This window comes from Podospora anserina, chromosome 7 (assembly GCF_000226545.1).
Source record: "Podospora anserina S mat+ genomic DNA chromosome 7, supercontig 1".
NCBI classification, from domain to species: Eukaryota; Fungi; Ascomycota; class Sordariomycetes; order Sordariales; family Podosporaceae; genus Podospora; species Podospora anserina.
Genome location: NW_001914854.1, coordinates 1,014,885 through 1,029,093, shown reverse-complemented (window position 1 = coordinate 1,029,093; position 14,209 = coordinate 1,014,885). Strand labels below are relative to the sequence as shown.

Here is a 14,209-nt window from a genome sequence, read left to right as displayed (position 1 = left end):
GCGTCTGTGCGAAGCTTAAGCGCCGAAGACCATGATGCTCTTCTACAACCCACTTTGCCGGCATCCTTCTGCGCTGCCAGCTCACGATACATGAGCCTAGATGACTTGTCACATCTCCGCTCCCTGTTGGTTGGGCAGCTGGCCAGTTCTTGGGGAGCATTTTTGGTAACGGTGCATGCCTCTTTGGGACCGAGGGGCGGCCAGCCTGCAGCAGCTGTCGATCATGTGTCTTGCGGCCTTGCAGCTTGCACTTTATCTGCAGGACACAACACCATGGACTGCCCGGCTTGCCCTCTAGATAGTGGCACCTAGGTTAATCAACCTGACCGAGCATACAAAAAAGGGACCACCCGAGACACTCAACTGTCAGAAAACACAACTCTGAAGCACAGCTTCACGCCATCTCATTTCAGTTCGACAGACACGTTGCTCGTCAGCCCAAACCCATTTGCTCATTGGGTCCCAATCTTGTTGATTTTGGGCGCACCCACACGCGGGGGGGGATAAGAGACAACGGGGGCATGGGGGCTCACCACCCACTTCAATCCAGGACCGATGATGACAACTGCGCAACAAATCCTTTTTCTTCTCACCGGTCTCATCATGTGAATGAGAGATTTGATAGCAACAACCGGGCTGTTGGAACTCCTGCGTTTTTCTTTTCTTTTTATTATCCCTCTCACATTTGTCGCATCAGCTTGCTTGCTTGCGCAAGAAATAGGGCATCACCTCGGGCTTCAACGTCACCCCCTCGGGCAATTTTCCCACTGAGGTGTTACAAGGGGTAAATAGTCCCCTTTACTAATCCGTGCTGTGTGCAGCAACAACATGCTTCTTCAATGATGAATCGGGATGAAGTTCGGGAGGAAAAAAAGGCTGGCGCGCCAGGTTGTGATCCATGCTGTCGGTTCCCGGTTCCCGTGCCACCTGTGCTACCCAAAACCCATCGAGGCTCTGCACCACACGCCTATTCTACCTATCTGTACCTCAGTTGCATATCGGAAACAAAAGCTCTGTTTCTTGTTGTTCGGCTATTTTCTCCCCTCCCCGTCTCTTTCCGTCTTTCCCTCGACCTTCTCGGCTGTGAGCTCGTCTCTGCAGCCAGAGAGGGCCGTAGCGGATCTGAGGGCCGTCTTCCGGCAGCATTTCAACGGCGGGTGCACGTCCGAGAGAACCTCTCCGGCACGCCGACTCCGCCAGACGGGAACAACGGCCACGATAGAAGTCGATGGCTATAGAGATTGTATGTGACTGTGATACTTGGCTCGTAGGAGGGGGAGAGGTATATATTTTACCAATTGACACATATGCTCCAATCGTTTGGTTATTGTCCTTTTTACCCGCGGCCCACGTTGTCTCAACTGCTGTATCTTGCTTCTCGGTAATCGCTGAAGTGAGGGCTTTGTCGACCATTGAACCTCACATTCGGGATCAGACACACCCTTTCCAACCCAGTGTGTGTTGTGGTTGCCATCCTTTCACAGCTACCTACTTTACACACTCTCAGGGCTAGTGGTGACGTCGTGAGTATACTCCGCCAGCGAACGACTCCACCATAGCTCATTCAGCTGTCGGTGATTGCCTCACATTCTCAAACTCACCTCACCTTACAAAAAAAACCATATCTCACACCCCCCACCGCCGCAATGTCCTCCGAATTCCAAGTCTGGGAGGTAAAAACCCCCTACCTTAACCTCCACTGCGGCCTCGGCGAAGGACCCTACTATGAACCCGCCACCCAAACCGTCCGCTTCGTCGACATCAAGAACAAGAAGCTTCACACCGTCTCCAGCAACGACCCCGCCGATCTCGTCACCCTTTCTTTCGACGAGCCCGTCACCGTCACCGCTGACATTGCGGGCGTCGACCCCAAGGACAAGATCCTAATTGGAGCCAAGCAGGGGCTCGCGGTCCTGGATAGGAAGACGGGGGAGTACGAGTACATCTCCAAGATGGAGGGGGAGGGCGTGGATAGGATCAGGAGCAATGACGGGGCGGTCGATCCCCAGGGGAGGTTCTGGATGGGGAGCATGACTGATTTTGGGAAGGGGGATTTCCGGCCTGAGGGTAAGGGTTTTTTTCTTGATTGCTTTCTTGCTTTGTCGTTTACTTCCCCAATGGCATCCCCATGATGATACCCCTGAATTGGTCCATCAACGACGGTTCTGGTCCCCTACCCAAACCCTCTCCCCAAGCAGGGACCCTGGGACCAGTTACATGAAGCGTCGGTCGTACACGTGGCAGACCCGGGTTGGGGAGACTTCAACGTTGTTGCCGCGTCGATCGAATGGGGGAACCGAAGAGAATACCAGGGAAAGAGGACAAACGACAGGATGGACACATCATCGTCATCAGCAGCAGCAGCCGTCGTCATAGTTCTTCCTCAAGTGAGGAATAACCTGCCCACTCCCCCTTCGCGGCAAGCGGCTCGGAGTCGCCGCCTGCCGGGGCCGTTGACTACTGCATATGCGAAATGCATGTATGTACAGCAAACTGCTCAAACTAAACCCATCAGGTCGGGTTCGGAAGTTCCTTGCCATGTGGTTTTCCTCCTGCGGCTCTCTCTCGAGCCGTCCCGGCGCCTGAGGGGGCAATACCCTTTCTTTACCTTACCATTTTTAGTTGGGCAGTTAGTTTTGTCTCTCCACTTACTTACTTTCCCCCATACTCTCTTTCCACCCAAGCACTAACCAGTTTTAGGCTCCCTCCTCCGCTTCACCCAAACCTCCCCCCCGCAACTCGCCCTCACCTCCCTCACAATCCCAAACTCTGTCGGCTGGTCCCCCGACCAGAGGACAATGTACTTTACCCACTCCAACGCGCGCGAGGTCCTGGCTTGGGATTACGACCCCTCCCCCTCCCCTTCTTCTGTCGTCACCCTCTCCAACAAACGCATCTTTTACCAGCACGTCGGGAGCGGTGAACCTGACGGGTTTAGGGTTGATGTTGAAGGTAACATCTGGCATGCCGTCTATGGCGAGTCCCGCGTTTTGAAGCTGAGCCCGGAGGGGAAGTTGATTGGGGAGGTGAGGTTGCCTACCAGAAACATCACCTGTGTGGAGTTTGTGGGCGAGGAGTTGTTCATTACTACTGCTGGAGATGACGGTGCTGCTGAGGGGGAGGAGAGCAAGGTCAATGGGGGGGCGTTGTTTAGGGTTGATGTTGGGGTCAGGGGGGTGGGGCATGATTTGTTTAGGTTGTAGATACTTCTCTCTCTTTGGAGTAGATGCTGTAGGGGGGTTGGTTGCAAGGTACCTAGGTAGATACTAGAGGCGGTAGATGGGGGATGTAGACTGTGGGTTGATAGACCGGGCGGCAAACGTTGTTGATAGACATATATGGTCATGTGTTCAAGGGTATCTGCTGGTATCAACATGACCCCTCACAGAGCGTATAAACACCCGAGCAGAACATCCCAACCAAAACTCCCCATATCATCCAAACCGGCCCTTCCCGTCCGGCATCACAACTCGCTTCCGCCATCCAACCTTTTCCTAGCGGGGATACCTAGTATAACCAAACTGCAAAAATAGCAGGTAGCAAGAAAAAACTAGAGTATAAAAAATAGGACTACGTGGCTAGCTTGGTTCATTGTTTTTCCCTGGGCCCGAGCGGGATGGTTGTCGCCGTTTCTTTGATGCCCAGATGTGCACATTTGAGCAAAAGCTGAGAGAAATACTTGGGGAAGGTAGAGAAACTCCACCAGTTCCGTGTGGAAGCGTGTTCATCATTGCAGCAAGGAGAGATTGTAGCAGAAAAAGTAGAAGCATAAATAGAAAGAGGGAAGATACGGTGGCACAATTATTGTTCACACCTTGGTTCCATTATTGACAATGCTTTTGTTGTTGTACTGCTGTCAAGGGTGGAATGGGGGAGACTGACTGTGCTCAAATCGCGTGTGTTGATGATGGCTTCACTCAGATTGGATCTGCTCAGCCAAGTTGTTGTCATCGACACATGCTGGCCGTTGCAAACAAGCTGCGAGAGTAGCTTCGGATTCCTGCTGTCAGATATACTACAAGATGTTTTACAGCCGCATTCCAGTCTTGTCTGGAGGTTCCCAGATGTATTCTCTTCCTGGTGGTCAGAGTCACGTACTGCCAGAGCCGCAGGTGTGTCAACAAAAACGCTGGATACAATCAATACCTGACCAGCAAGTATAAAGAATACCGTCGCAACGGAGATGCTGTCAGATATCACTATCGCTCATCAAAGTGTGTCAGACTGATCGTCTTCTTGACCGTGATGTGCGTGACAAGCAACTAAGACTCCGCTTTTTGCCTTGGTTACTTGCGCAAGATTCAATCTCAGCAGGTAATCCGTTCTGATATTACGCAATGATCACCAGCAAATGATGCCCATCAAGCTGCTCGTTGATGGTCGCTGACGCTCGTAAGAGTTGACGGAGTTCTGCCCGGTGAACCGTTGGCGTGCTTCTGGTCACCGTTTCCAAGAGCGCTTGATTTTCTACAGATAGGCGCCGTTCCGCTGATCCATCAATCTGCTTCGTTTGCTCAGAATCTCGACTTCCTACTGGCCTAGTCTGGGATACAACACCCCGGATAACCGTATACTACCTTGTTAGACTGACACTGCTGTGCGCTGAAAAGGTGCGTGAAGTTGGGGTCAAGGTAGCAACTCCAGCGGGGGGGGCGTGCGAAGGCAAGCCTGCGGAAATTTGTGGAATCATGCTCATGGACCATTCGCCAGAGCAAATCAGAGCTTGTATCGAAGAATATGACCTCTAGTCCAGCCTCCCGTTCTCTGTGAGGCCAGTCTGCCGCCAGTGAAGGTGTGGTCAACACTCCGTAAATACCTGCGGGGTGGGGGGGGCTGAGACTCGGGGGGCGGTCCATAAAGAAACGACAGGCCTCCGTGGCATCCAGCTCAAGCAGTCTAATACTTGACGGCACGGTACATGATAGTGACATGCCCAGTTACAATACTCTCGAGACTAGTGGCCCCGGGGGAGTGGGAATACTACATGACCACTGTCAGACAGAGCGGGCGGGAGGGAACGGCTTCACCGTTCCAGCTTTCAACATCAACCAGTGGCAGAGATGCCGCTGGCATGTGTCCTGCAAGTTCAAGGTAACCTAGATCCGGCCCTTACTCATGACAATGACGAGTTTGACGAGTTACAGCGAATGTCTAGCGAGCGTTCAATGGACGATTGGCCGGCGAAGGGGCAGGTTGAAGATAGCGTGTGGAAGCTGTGGGCGAGATACATGCGAGATGCCGTGTCTTCTATCAGTGTCCAGTAGGACAAAAGAATCTCTGTGGTAATGGCACCATTCCGAGGCACCATCGAGACGGGCGGGGTGATCCTGTTGGAAGGATGCTGGCTAGCACTTGGCCTATCTTGCCATCTCGCGGCCTACCAACGGAGATGTCGATGAGCACTGCTGGAACAGAACACAAAGTACTGGGGTCAAGATGCTGCCTACGCAGGGCGAATCTGGGGCGAGACCTGACAAGGTTCTGAGCAAATCATGATGTCCCCTGCTGAGAGAGGTCGGTGAGTCAGGCGGACGGCCATTCGTGGCGCCGAGAGGGTGTGTGACTGGACAGTTGAAGCTCATCACCGGTTATTCATGGTGATAGGTCATCCTAGCTTGTCAAGTTGTAGCCGAAGAAGCAATGGCAGGTGACCTGCTCTGTGGCTGGCCTGGGCAGCTTCCGGAAATCGTCCGGTCACCGTGTCAGTTGAAGGACTTTTGACTGGGGAGAACGAGGGTGGTAACCAACGGCTCGCTTATCTTGTGGATTTATTGGATTTAACGGTGAACTTGACCGGCCGACCAAGTTGAACGGCAGCCAATGTGGCCAGTGTGGTGAGGGAAGACACATTCAAAAGAACGAGATGAGTTTTGGCGGTTCATCTCGGCTGCCCGAATATAATATCGCAATATGAGAAAGATTTTCCGAGGAACGCTCATCGGTTTCACTTCTCTGGCACTATTGGCTGTGTTCAAACGGAATAACATCGTGCAGACAGGGTGTGGTTTCTGGTGCCGAGCAAGTCGAGCCGTCCCTCAGAAACGAGATCGCAAGCAATTGGTGACAAATGATGTGAAAATCACTGGTAACGTAACTGTAGTATCCCGAGCTCAGAGTTTCTGTATCATTTTCAAGATGCGAAATAGCAGATGTCAATGCATGGTGGCGGAGAAAAGTAGGGAGGAAGTAAACAATGTCGGTCTCATAGCCAGATGTGCCGTCTTGTTACCCTTCAAGTGAATATTTCAAAGAGTCTGGAAAAGTAATGTTTTGATCCTCACATTCCCAGGAAATTACCAGTGCAACAATCATTTCTCTTGATCAAAATGGAAGGAAGGAACCATCAGTTGCTCGGTTGGGGTGGAAACAAGGGTTAGGGTGACTGGACCGAGGGTTCTTATCAGCTTATCGGAGCTTAATTGAGGACGCGCTTGCAAGAAAGATCTGGAGCGCGACTGGTCCTCAAAGTTGAAGGTCAATATATTCATTCAACTGCTGCTTGCTTTCCCAGCTGCTTCGCTCATCGTGCAGCAAACGGCCAAAACTCGTCAAAATGGCCCAGAAATTTGAATCTCAACCTCTCTCCGACATTGGAGATAGCGACAACGACTTGGATTCGCTTTTTGGCGACGGCCTTGATCCCGAGACGGACCTCTCTTCACTTTTATTCGAAGAAGTCACCTCGGACCCCGCCATCCAACTACAGCCATCCTCGTCGTCACCACCGGCGACTTCATCAGAGCCCCGATGCGAGATCACTCTGCCAAGGGTACAAGAAGAGCCTGTTTCTCAGCTCACTTTGCCCGTTGTCCCTGATCCTCTTGGTGCCCCTTTATCGCTCCAAGATGGACACACTTCAGGTGGCCTCGTGGTTAGTAGCACCCGATATCCTCATAATGACCCTCCTAGTACCGGAGCTGCGGTATCAGGAGAGTTCGAGTTCCTGCTCAGCGACGCTCACGTGGACCTGGCCACGGATGCGGACTGGCAGGCCGAACTCCAGAAGCTCTCGGAGGTCGACTGGGCGGGTCTAAATCAAGATCAGCATGTTAATGCCCCTACAGATGCGCCGGAAGATGTCCATCAGATGAGCCCAACATCCTATGGGGAGAATATGGAAGATTCTTCTGTCATTTCTATTCAACAGGTTCACGGCCTTCGCTATTCGACCACTGCAGCAAACAGCATGGTCAAGCTGCCGCGCCGCATGGACGAGGAAACCCAGCTTGCAAAAATTTGGGAATACATCACCCTCAGTAAGTCTACCACTTCGTCCTGTAATTCTGCCTTTGCCAAATGCTAACTGGTGGTCCAGGACGAAACCAGAAATACGAAGAGCTCTACAGTCTGCTTGAGCTGCCCGTGGGTGAAGGCAAGTACTTGAAGAAGGACCTGCACCAGTATCTTGAGGCCGAGCAACTTGCCGAAGTCATTCAACGCATAAGGTGCGAGAAAAGGCTTAACGGCGCACACACCAAGATGTTTGTGGTGAAGCTGGCATACCAGATACTGGCGAAAGAAGGCTGGGGAGCACGTTGGTTTGGTGCTGGGAATGCGAATGCAAGTGCCAGAACCAGAACTCTGTTTTGGCCCGAGGACTCGACAACCCTTCTGTTCTACTTCGCCATGTTTGTCTACCGCGTTCAGGACAACCTCAAATCCAGAATCACTCAGCAAAATAGCCTCGCACGCCGGAAGAGGGACGACACATCGCGGACAACCACACCTTCGGTTGATCAACCACAAGTCAGCACCCCGGAGACAGAGTGCCAGTTTGATACCACTCCTACCACCTCGCGACCGTGCACTCCCCCGGACCAACGGGCTCCTGCTATGCAGACCTTGTGGGACAGTGCCGACCTCGCTGTATCAGCGCAGAGAGCTCAGCGCTCAGCCCAGGTCCCCTCTCCACCTACAGGAGAGTCATCTCCTATCCCGATTCGCCAGGTCCTCGAAACAGCACCACCCGAGCCAGAAATTCCACCGCGAAACGGCCAGTCTTTCTTTGCCTCTCTGGTGAGTGAGGTGACCATCAACAAAAAACGCAAGCGGGCCCAAGCCCTGGCCGGGCTTCAGGATCCGGATATATATGAGGTTGAGATCCCGCCCAACGCCAAGCTCACCTACCGCGTCTTTGTCAAAGATGGAGCCGATAGCAGCGACCTGGTCGACACTCCCTTTGAGTTCAAGCACACCGACTCGATAATATCAGAAGGTGCCTTTGACGGGCTGATGGCGTCGTTTGAGCAAGCGCAGTATAGAAGACCGCACATGTGGATACAGACGCCGTATGGGAGGAGGATGATTACCACGTCGGAGGAATGGGACCAGGCTGTCTTGCTGATTTATAATCTGAGGAGGGCTGGAGGTGTGGTGGAGGTGGATGTTTTTGTTTGAGAGGGGGGTGGGTTTTATGGACGAATGAACTACAGGTGGAAATATGGATAGAGGATTATGGAGGACTGGTTTATTGAGATGTATACGCCGTGCATGGCGGTATTTGCAAAGCGCACTGCTTTGGGCAGGGGTCACCAGGGTAGCGTTTGGGCATTTTATGGCGTTGTCAATGGGAATTGTTATGGGTGCAAGTTGTTACATTCGGGCCTCTGCCAAAGCTTCACGATGATGGAGCGGGAATACCGGAAGGGGCAGATACCAAGAAGAACAGGATTCACTGTATGTCACACGCTCTATCACAGCAACATGAGCCTGCGTGGTTTGGTATGCTGTTAAATCCCAAAGCACGTACTCGCATTCTATTTTGAACTTGCTCAATTTCCAAACAACGACCTTGACGATGATATCAGCAAAAAGTCAGGTGCATCAATCATACACTAGCATGCCATCCAGGCTGACAGGAACAAGAATACGAGGAACCTTTGAAGGAGCTTGTTGAGCAAGTAGTGAATAGAGCAGGTAAGACGATGTAACAACTACGGATGACGGGATATGCATCGCCCATTCCACGAAGAGAGAAAAACCCGTATTGAATATACTCTTTTTCCATCACCACTACTGTTTGCCTTCTCTTCATATCACATACATCGAGGCATTGATCCCGCTCCCAACATTAGAACTCATCTCAGCCTCCCGTTATAACTCCTCAGCTCTTCCCCCTTCATCTTCAGCTCCGGTGTTTCAATCGTCTGCTCTATACTCAACCTCACTCTCCCACTCTCTCCACTTCCTCCTCAGCTCTCTACCCATCCAGGCAAATCAATCATCAAAGTCCCTACCCCCTAACAAAAGCCCCCACCAACCCCCCAATCTCCCCAAACAACACCCCCTTAAAGACCGCCTCCCCTACATCCTCCCCCCAATGCCCCGCCTTCTTGAGCGCCTTCTTCCACAACTCCTGCTGCTCCACCGGCAGCTCCTCCCATTCTTTCCCCTTTTCCCCTTCCCCCAACTTCTCCTCCTCCACCATCTTCACCTCCCCACTCCCCTCCTCCTGCTTGAGCACCATCTTCACCGCCCCGGCCCCCTCCGCCATGGCCGAATCCCACTCCCCCTGCTGCTTAATCACCACCCTCGGTACCCCCTCCCTAGGCTGCCCCAAAATATCCGCCAACTGCCCCCCCCCTTCCTTTTTGAGCCTCCCCTGCTCCTCCCGCAAACCCTTCATATACGGCGCCTGCCAGCTCGCAGGAACAACATTCTTCGTCCCCAAATACGGCGGCGCAAGGCCATTAATCTCCATCAGCGCCTGCGCCAACAAAGCAATGACAATGGCAGAGATGGCAATAAACGACAAGAACCCCTTGTGTCCTGGGCCGTGCGACTTTAGTGCGACAACATACCTCGCTGGCACGAGCGACTTCACACTAGAAGAGACCGTAGTAGACGAGGGCAGCTTCTTGAGCGGGATGGTGTGAACCACGCACGTGTTCCCCAGCGAGCCAATCGACGCTAGCTTAACCGTAGCGGGCACCTTTGAGCCCGATGCTGGGGGCACAAAGGTCGAAAAGGCCAGGCCAGAGATCGGACCGGGGTGGACTTCTTTGAGGGTGGTGATGATGTGGCAGTTGGCAATCAGCGTCAAACCGGCGAGAGCCTGGTGTTCAAGGGTGTAGAGGGTGATGGAGCTATCCTGTCCCGTGACGGCGATGACAAACTGGGCGTCGCCCTGTTCTTGGGAGGGGCTTGCGGGAGGGGAAAGGTTGCGGACCGCCAGACCGGTGCCGCGGCGGACGTTTTTGGGGAGGTGAACCGAGAGCGCGAGGCGGGCTTTTCCTTCTTTTCCTTCCTTGCCAACGTCGGCTGGGTTGGGGAGACGGAAGCCCTGGAGGACGGAACCGCCTGCTTGGGGAAGGTTGGCGACGCAGAGGACAAAGGTGGGCGTGAGGTAACGGATCGACCTGAAGGAAGGCCGGGCTTTGGCACCCATTGACTCGTCGTGTGGCATGGTCCAGACGGTGTGCAAGTCTTTGGAGTCACCCTTGTTGCTGATGTCAAGCGTGTGGATGTCGTAGTCGTCGCAGTAGACAAGTTGGTATCCGTCGCCGCTGATCTGGATGATGTCCAAGTCCATCGCCTCCTTGACCAACTCCAGGTTCCCCCTCAACTTTGGCGCCGTGTTGCTTCCGCTCGCAGAGGGAATATCAAAGATGGCAATTTGCGGGTCCTTCGCAGCCCGGTAGACACCCGTCGCGGCAGCTCCAATCTGCTTCACCCCCTCGTACGGCTGTGATATCCTCAAAACCCTCTGATAAGCCTCGGTATCTTTTGTCGTAAAGAACGAAGACCTCGACACCTCAGTGATCTTTGGTCCTCCAGCAGCAGCCTTGGTCTTTGACGGTAGATCGGCAGAGAATACCCTAAAGTGTTCATTCTTCCCCTTCTTGATGTCATCCTCGCTCGAGTTGATGCCAGCATACACCGGAACTGAATTCTTCTTGCGCGGGCCCACGGCAATAGTGTTGACGCTGTCTTCCGCGCGACTGAGTTCGATTTCGGAGACGACCTGAAGGGCTTCCTTTGTCGACGTGTCGAGGACGCTGATCTGGTTTCCTACTCCCGTTCCGCCTGCCCCTCCTCCGCCACCAACGACCAGTCTGTTGGCATCTTGAGGGTCGAAGTCGAGGGCGTACAGAGGGTAGGAGAGCCGGATCTCGGCCGAGGGGATCAGGGGCGCCATTGGGGCGTGTGGATGTACGATGCGATTGTGCGAGCCTAGAGAAAATGGTGGTGGTTGGGCCTGAACAGGGGGGGTCTGCGGTTCGAAGTTTGGAGAGCTCAGCGAGGACGAAAGATTCGAGACGGGTGCCTGCGCGCGCGCGTAAGGCCAAAAGCAGTGGAACCTGTCAGAAGATCTCTGTGACAGGACGGACAGAGCAGAAACACACAGGGCTATGCAAGTGCTTTTGTAAGACGGGAATGGGAATAGATATCTCGAGGATTGTCGAATGCGACACGTGGAGACAGTGCTGGATGACGGCCCTACCCAGAAAGTCTGGCCGGCCCAAAAGTCGTGAGGTGGAACCCCGGGTTTTTGCTTGTCTTGGGCTCCAGCCAATCACGGCCCGCTTTCAGCTGAGCTTGGCAGTATGACAGGGGTCAAGCTCACCCCAGCACCATGGAACGCTGGGGATGACGTCGGGCCGATCTCTTTTCATGCATCAACTCCAACAAGTCTCCAACAAATTCTGGAGTTATGGGGAAAGTGTAGCGACTCGTTTTCCGATGCCTCTACAGATAATAAATCATAAATGTCCTGTAATCACATAAAACTTCAATGCCTGGGATCAACTGACAGCATGGCCAAACCTTTCACACACTTTGTTCACACCAATTGCTTATCCCTCAACACCAACATGGGAGGGACACTTCAGATATTCATTCATTCAACCCAAGGTAGTTACACCACGCTCGCGCTCATCGCCAGCAAATAACCACAACCATCCCATCCCCTCTACCTCTACGCCGCCATATTCACATGAATAGCCTTTACATTACAATACGGCGCCAACCCCGCCTCCCCCAGCTCCCTCCCAATCCCACTCTGCTTCACCCCCCCAAACGGGATCCTGAAATCAGAATCATTACTGCTATTAATCCACACCATCCCCGCCTCGATCTCCCTCGCCACCCTGTGCGCCCTGTTCAAGTCCCTCGTGAAAATCGCCGACCCAAGCCCATAAGTGCTATCATTAGCCATCTCAACCGCCTCCTCCTCCGTCTTGAACGAAGCAATCGCCACGCAAGGACCAAAGATCTCCTCGCGGTAGATCCTCATCGTCGGCTTCACATTGGTGAACACCGTAGGAGCAATAAAGAACCCCTTGCCCCTTTGAGGAGCAGCTTCACCGCCGAGGAAAACAGTGGCACCTTCTTCTTTGCCAATGTCGATGTATGACAAAACGCGCTCGTATTGCTGTTTCGTGACTTGGGGTCCTTGAAAGGTGGTTTCTTCAAAGGGGTCGCCCAGCACCGAAATTTCTTGAATCTTGGCCCTGAACGCCTCGGTGAACTTGTCATAGATGCCCTCGTGGACGAGGATGCGGGACGTGGCGGTGCAGATCTGACCTTGGTTGCTCATGATGCCGATGTGGGACCACGTCGCGGCAAGGTCGAGGTCGGCGTCCTCAAAGACGATGAGAGGGGACTTGCCGCCCGTCTCGAGCGTGATGTTCTTCATGGTGGCCGAGGCCATCTTCATGATCTCCTTGCCGGTGGCGGTGCTGCCCGTGAAAGCGATCTTGTCGACCTGGGGGTGTTGGACGAGAGCGGCGCCGGCTTCGCGGCCGTGGCCGTTGATGATGTTGACCACGCCGGGAGGGAAGCCGGCTTCTTTGATGAGCTTGGCGAGGTAGAGCATGGAGAGGGGGGTTTGCTCGGCGAGCTTCAGGACGACGGTGTTGCCGCAGCAGAGGGCTGGGCCGAGCTTCCAGGCGGCCATGTCGAGGGGGTAGTTCCAGGGGATGATTTGGCCGCATACACCCAAGGGCTCCTTGACGGTGTAGGCGAATTTGGCGGGGCCGACGTCGATGACTTGGCCAAAGTTCTTATCGGCGTAGCCGCCGTAGTATCGGAATACATTGACGACTTCGGGGACGTTCTCAGCGAGGGCTGTGGTGTATGGTTTGCCGTTGTCGAGGCACTCAATGGTGGCGAGGGTCTCGGCGTGTTGGGAGACTAGGTCGGCGAGCTTGAGCATGAGGGCACCGCGCTCGGTGCCACTGAGAGACTTCCATGAGGGGTCCTTGAAGGCCTTGCGGGCTGCTGCTACGGCTGTGTCGATGTCATCAGATGTGGCAGCGTAGACGGAGCAGATCTCCTCCTCGGTTCTACGGTGGGTATCAGTAACAGGAATGAGTGACCTCTCATGAAAAACGGACGCACGTGGGGTTGATGGAAGCAAGCTTCTGCTCATTGCTGCTCTTGACAAACTCATTGTTGATGAAGAGACCCAATGGCTGAGTCCACTTCCTGCCGTTGGGAGCTGTGAGTTCCACCTCCATCTTGGTTCTGAGATGTGTAGACAAGGAAAAGTATCGTGGTCTCAAAGTGGTGGGCTTGTGGCTTCTCAAAGAGAGAGACAACAGTGGTGGTGTCCGGGAAGGGGCACACAGCACCCTCGGCGATGAGAACACTGCCATTTTATGTATCTCTGTTTCCTTCCTCGCCTCAACTCACTTACGACCCCTCCTCTCCTTCTGCAAGCTGCTGCAAGTAGACAACCTGATAAGCCGTGGCACAAAGGCGGGGTGGAACACGGGGAAAGGTTCTTGTCTGTTGGATGGAGAAACGTCACGGATCCGGATGGATCTGCCTGTCTTGGGTCGAATGTGTCAAACCACTTGCCTTACTTGGATCGTGGGGACTTTATTACCCTTTTGAGATGGCTGCAGATAACACCGTGACCCTGCATATCATCTGGGAATGCTACATAACATAGAGTAATGGTAATACATTTCTCCAACGACTTATAGACCACGACAGTTGGAGGTGTCGTCGAGTTGGCTCTGTGGTTAGTAACGGGCAACGAGAACGGGCGATATCCCGGCCCCCCTCGGCTGAGGGGTTTATCAGCTTATCAGCCGGCCGCCCCAATTAAAGCGCGCTAAAGATAGACGCTGCCCAGTGGGCCAACCGCTATCTAATCCCTGCCTTCCCGCGGTGGTGTGACATAATCGTCCATGTCCTGGTCCCAGCCAGCCCTTGGACCCTTCAACGGCGACCCAAAGTTTGCCTTGCCCAACCATCGAAT

General features: G+C 53.6%; 4 protein-coding genes across 4 annotated transcripts; 2 read left to right on the top strand and 2 right to left on the bottom strand.

The window, feature by feature from the left end:
- Nucleotides 1-1,646: 1,646 nt before the first annotated feature.
- PODANS_7_1900 (uncharacterized protein) lies at nt 1,647-3,203 on the top strand (the record flags this gene model as incomplete). Its single annotated transcript, XM_001907796.1, has 3 exons — nt 1,647-2,067; nt 2,224-2,628; nt 2,695-3,203. The coding sequence occupies 3 exons, from the start codon at nt 1,647-1,649 to the stop codon at nt 3,201-3,203; spliced, it is 1,335 nt and encodes a 444-aa protein (XP_001907831.1).
- A 3,643-nt stretch (nt 3,204-6,846) lies between these two features.
- PODANS_7_1910 (uncharacterized protein) lies at nt 6,847-8,397 on the top strand (the record flags this gene model as incomplete). Its single annotated transcript, XM_001907795.1, has 3 exons — nt 6,847-6,875; nt 6,952-7,256; nt 7,316-8,397. Coding segments are annotated over 3 exons (1,416 nt in total), but the record flags the coding sequence as incomplete, so codon positions are not given.
- Nucleotides 8,398-9,232: 835 nt separating this feature from the next.
- PODANS_7_1920 (uncharacterized protein) lies at nt 9,233-11,137 on the bottom strand (the record flags this gene model as incomplete). Its single annotated transcript, XM_001907794.1, has 1 exon — nt 9,233-11,137. The coding sequence occupies one exon, from the start codon at nt 11,135-11,137 to the stop codon at nt 9,233-9,235; it is 1,905 nt and encodes a 634-aa protein (XP_001907829.1).
- Nucleotides 11,138-11,917: 780 nt separating this feature from the next.
- PODANS_7_1930 (uncharacterized protein) lies at nt 11,918-13,460 on the bottom strand (the record flags this gene model as incomplete). The annotated part of the gene is made up of 2 exons (XM_001907793.1): nt 11,918-13,286; nt 13,342-13,460. 2 exons carry the CDS (start codon nt 13,458-13,460, stop codon nt 11,918-11,920), a joined length of 1,488 nt encoding a protein of 495 aa, XP_001907828.1.
- Between the last annotated feature and the right edge of the window lie 749 nt (nt 13,461-14,209).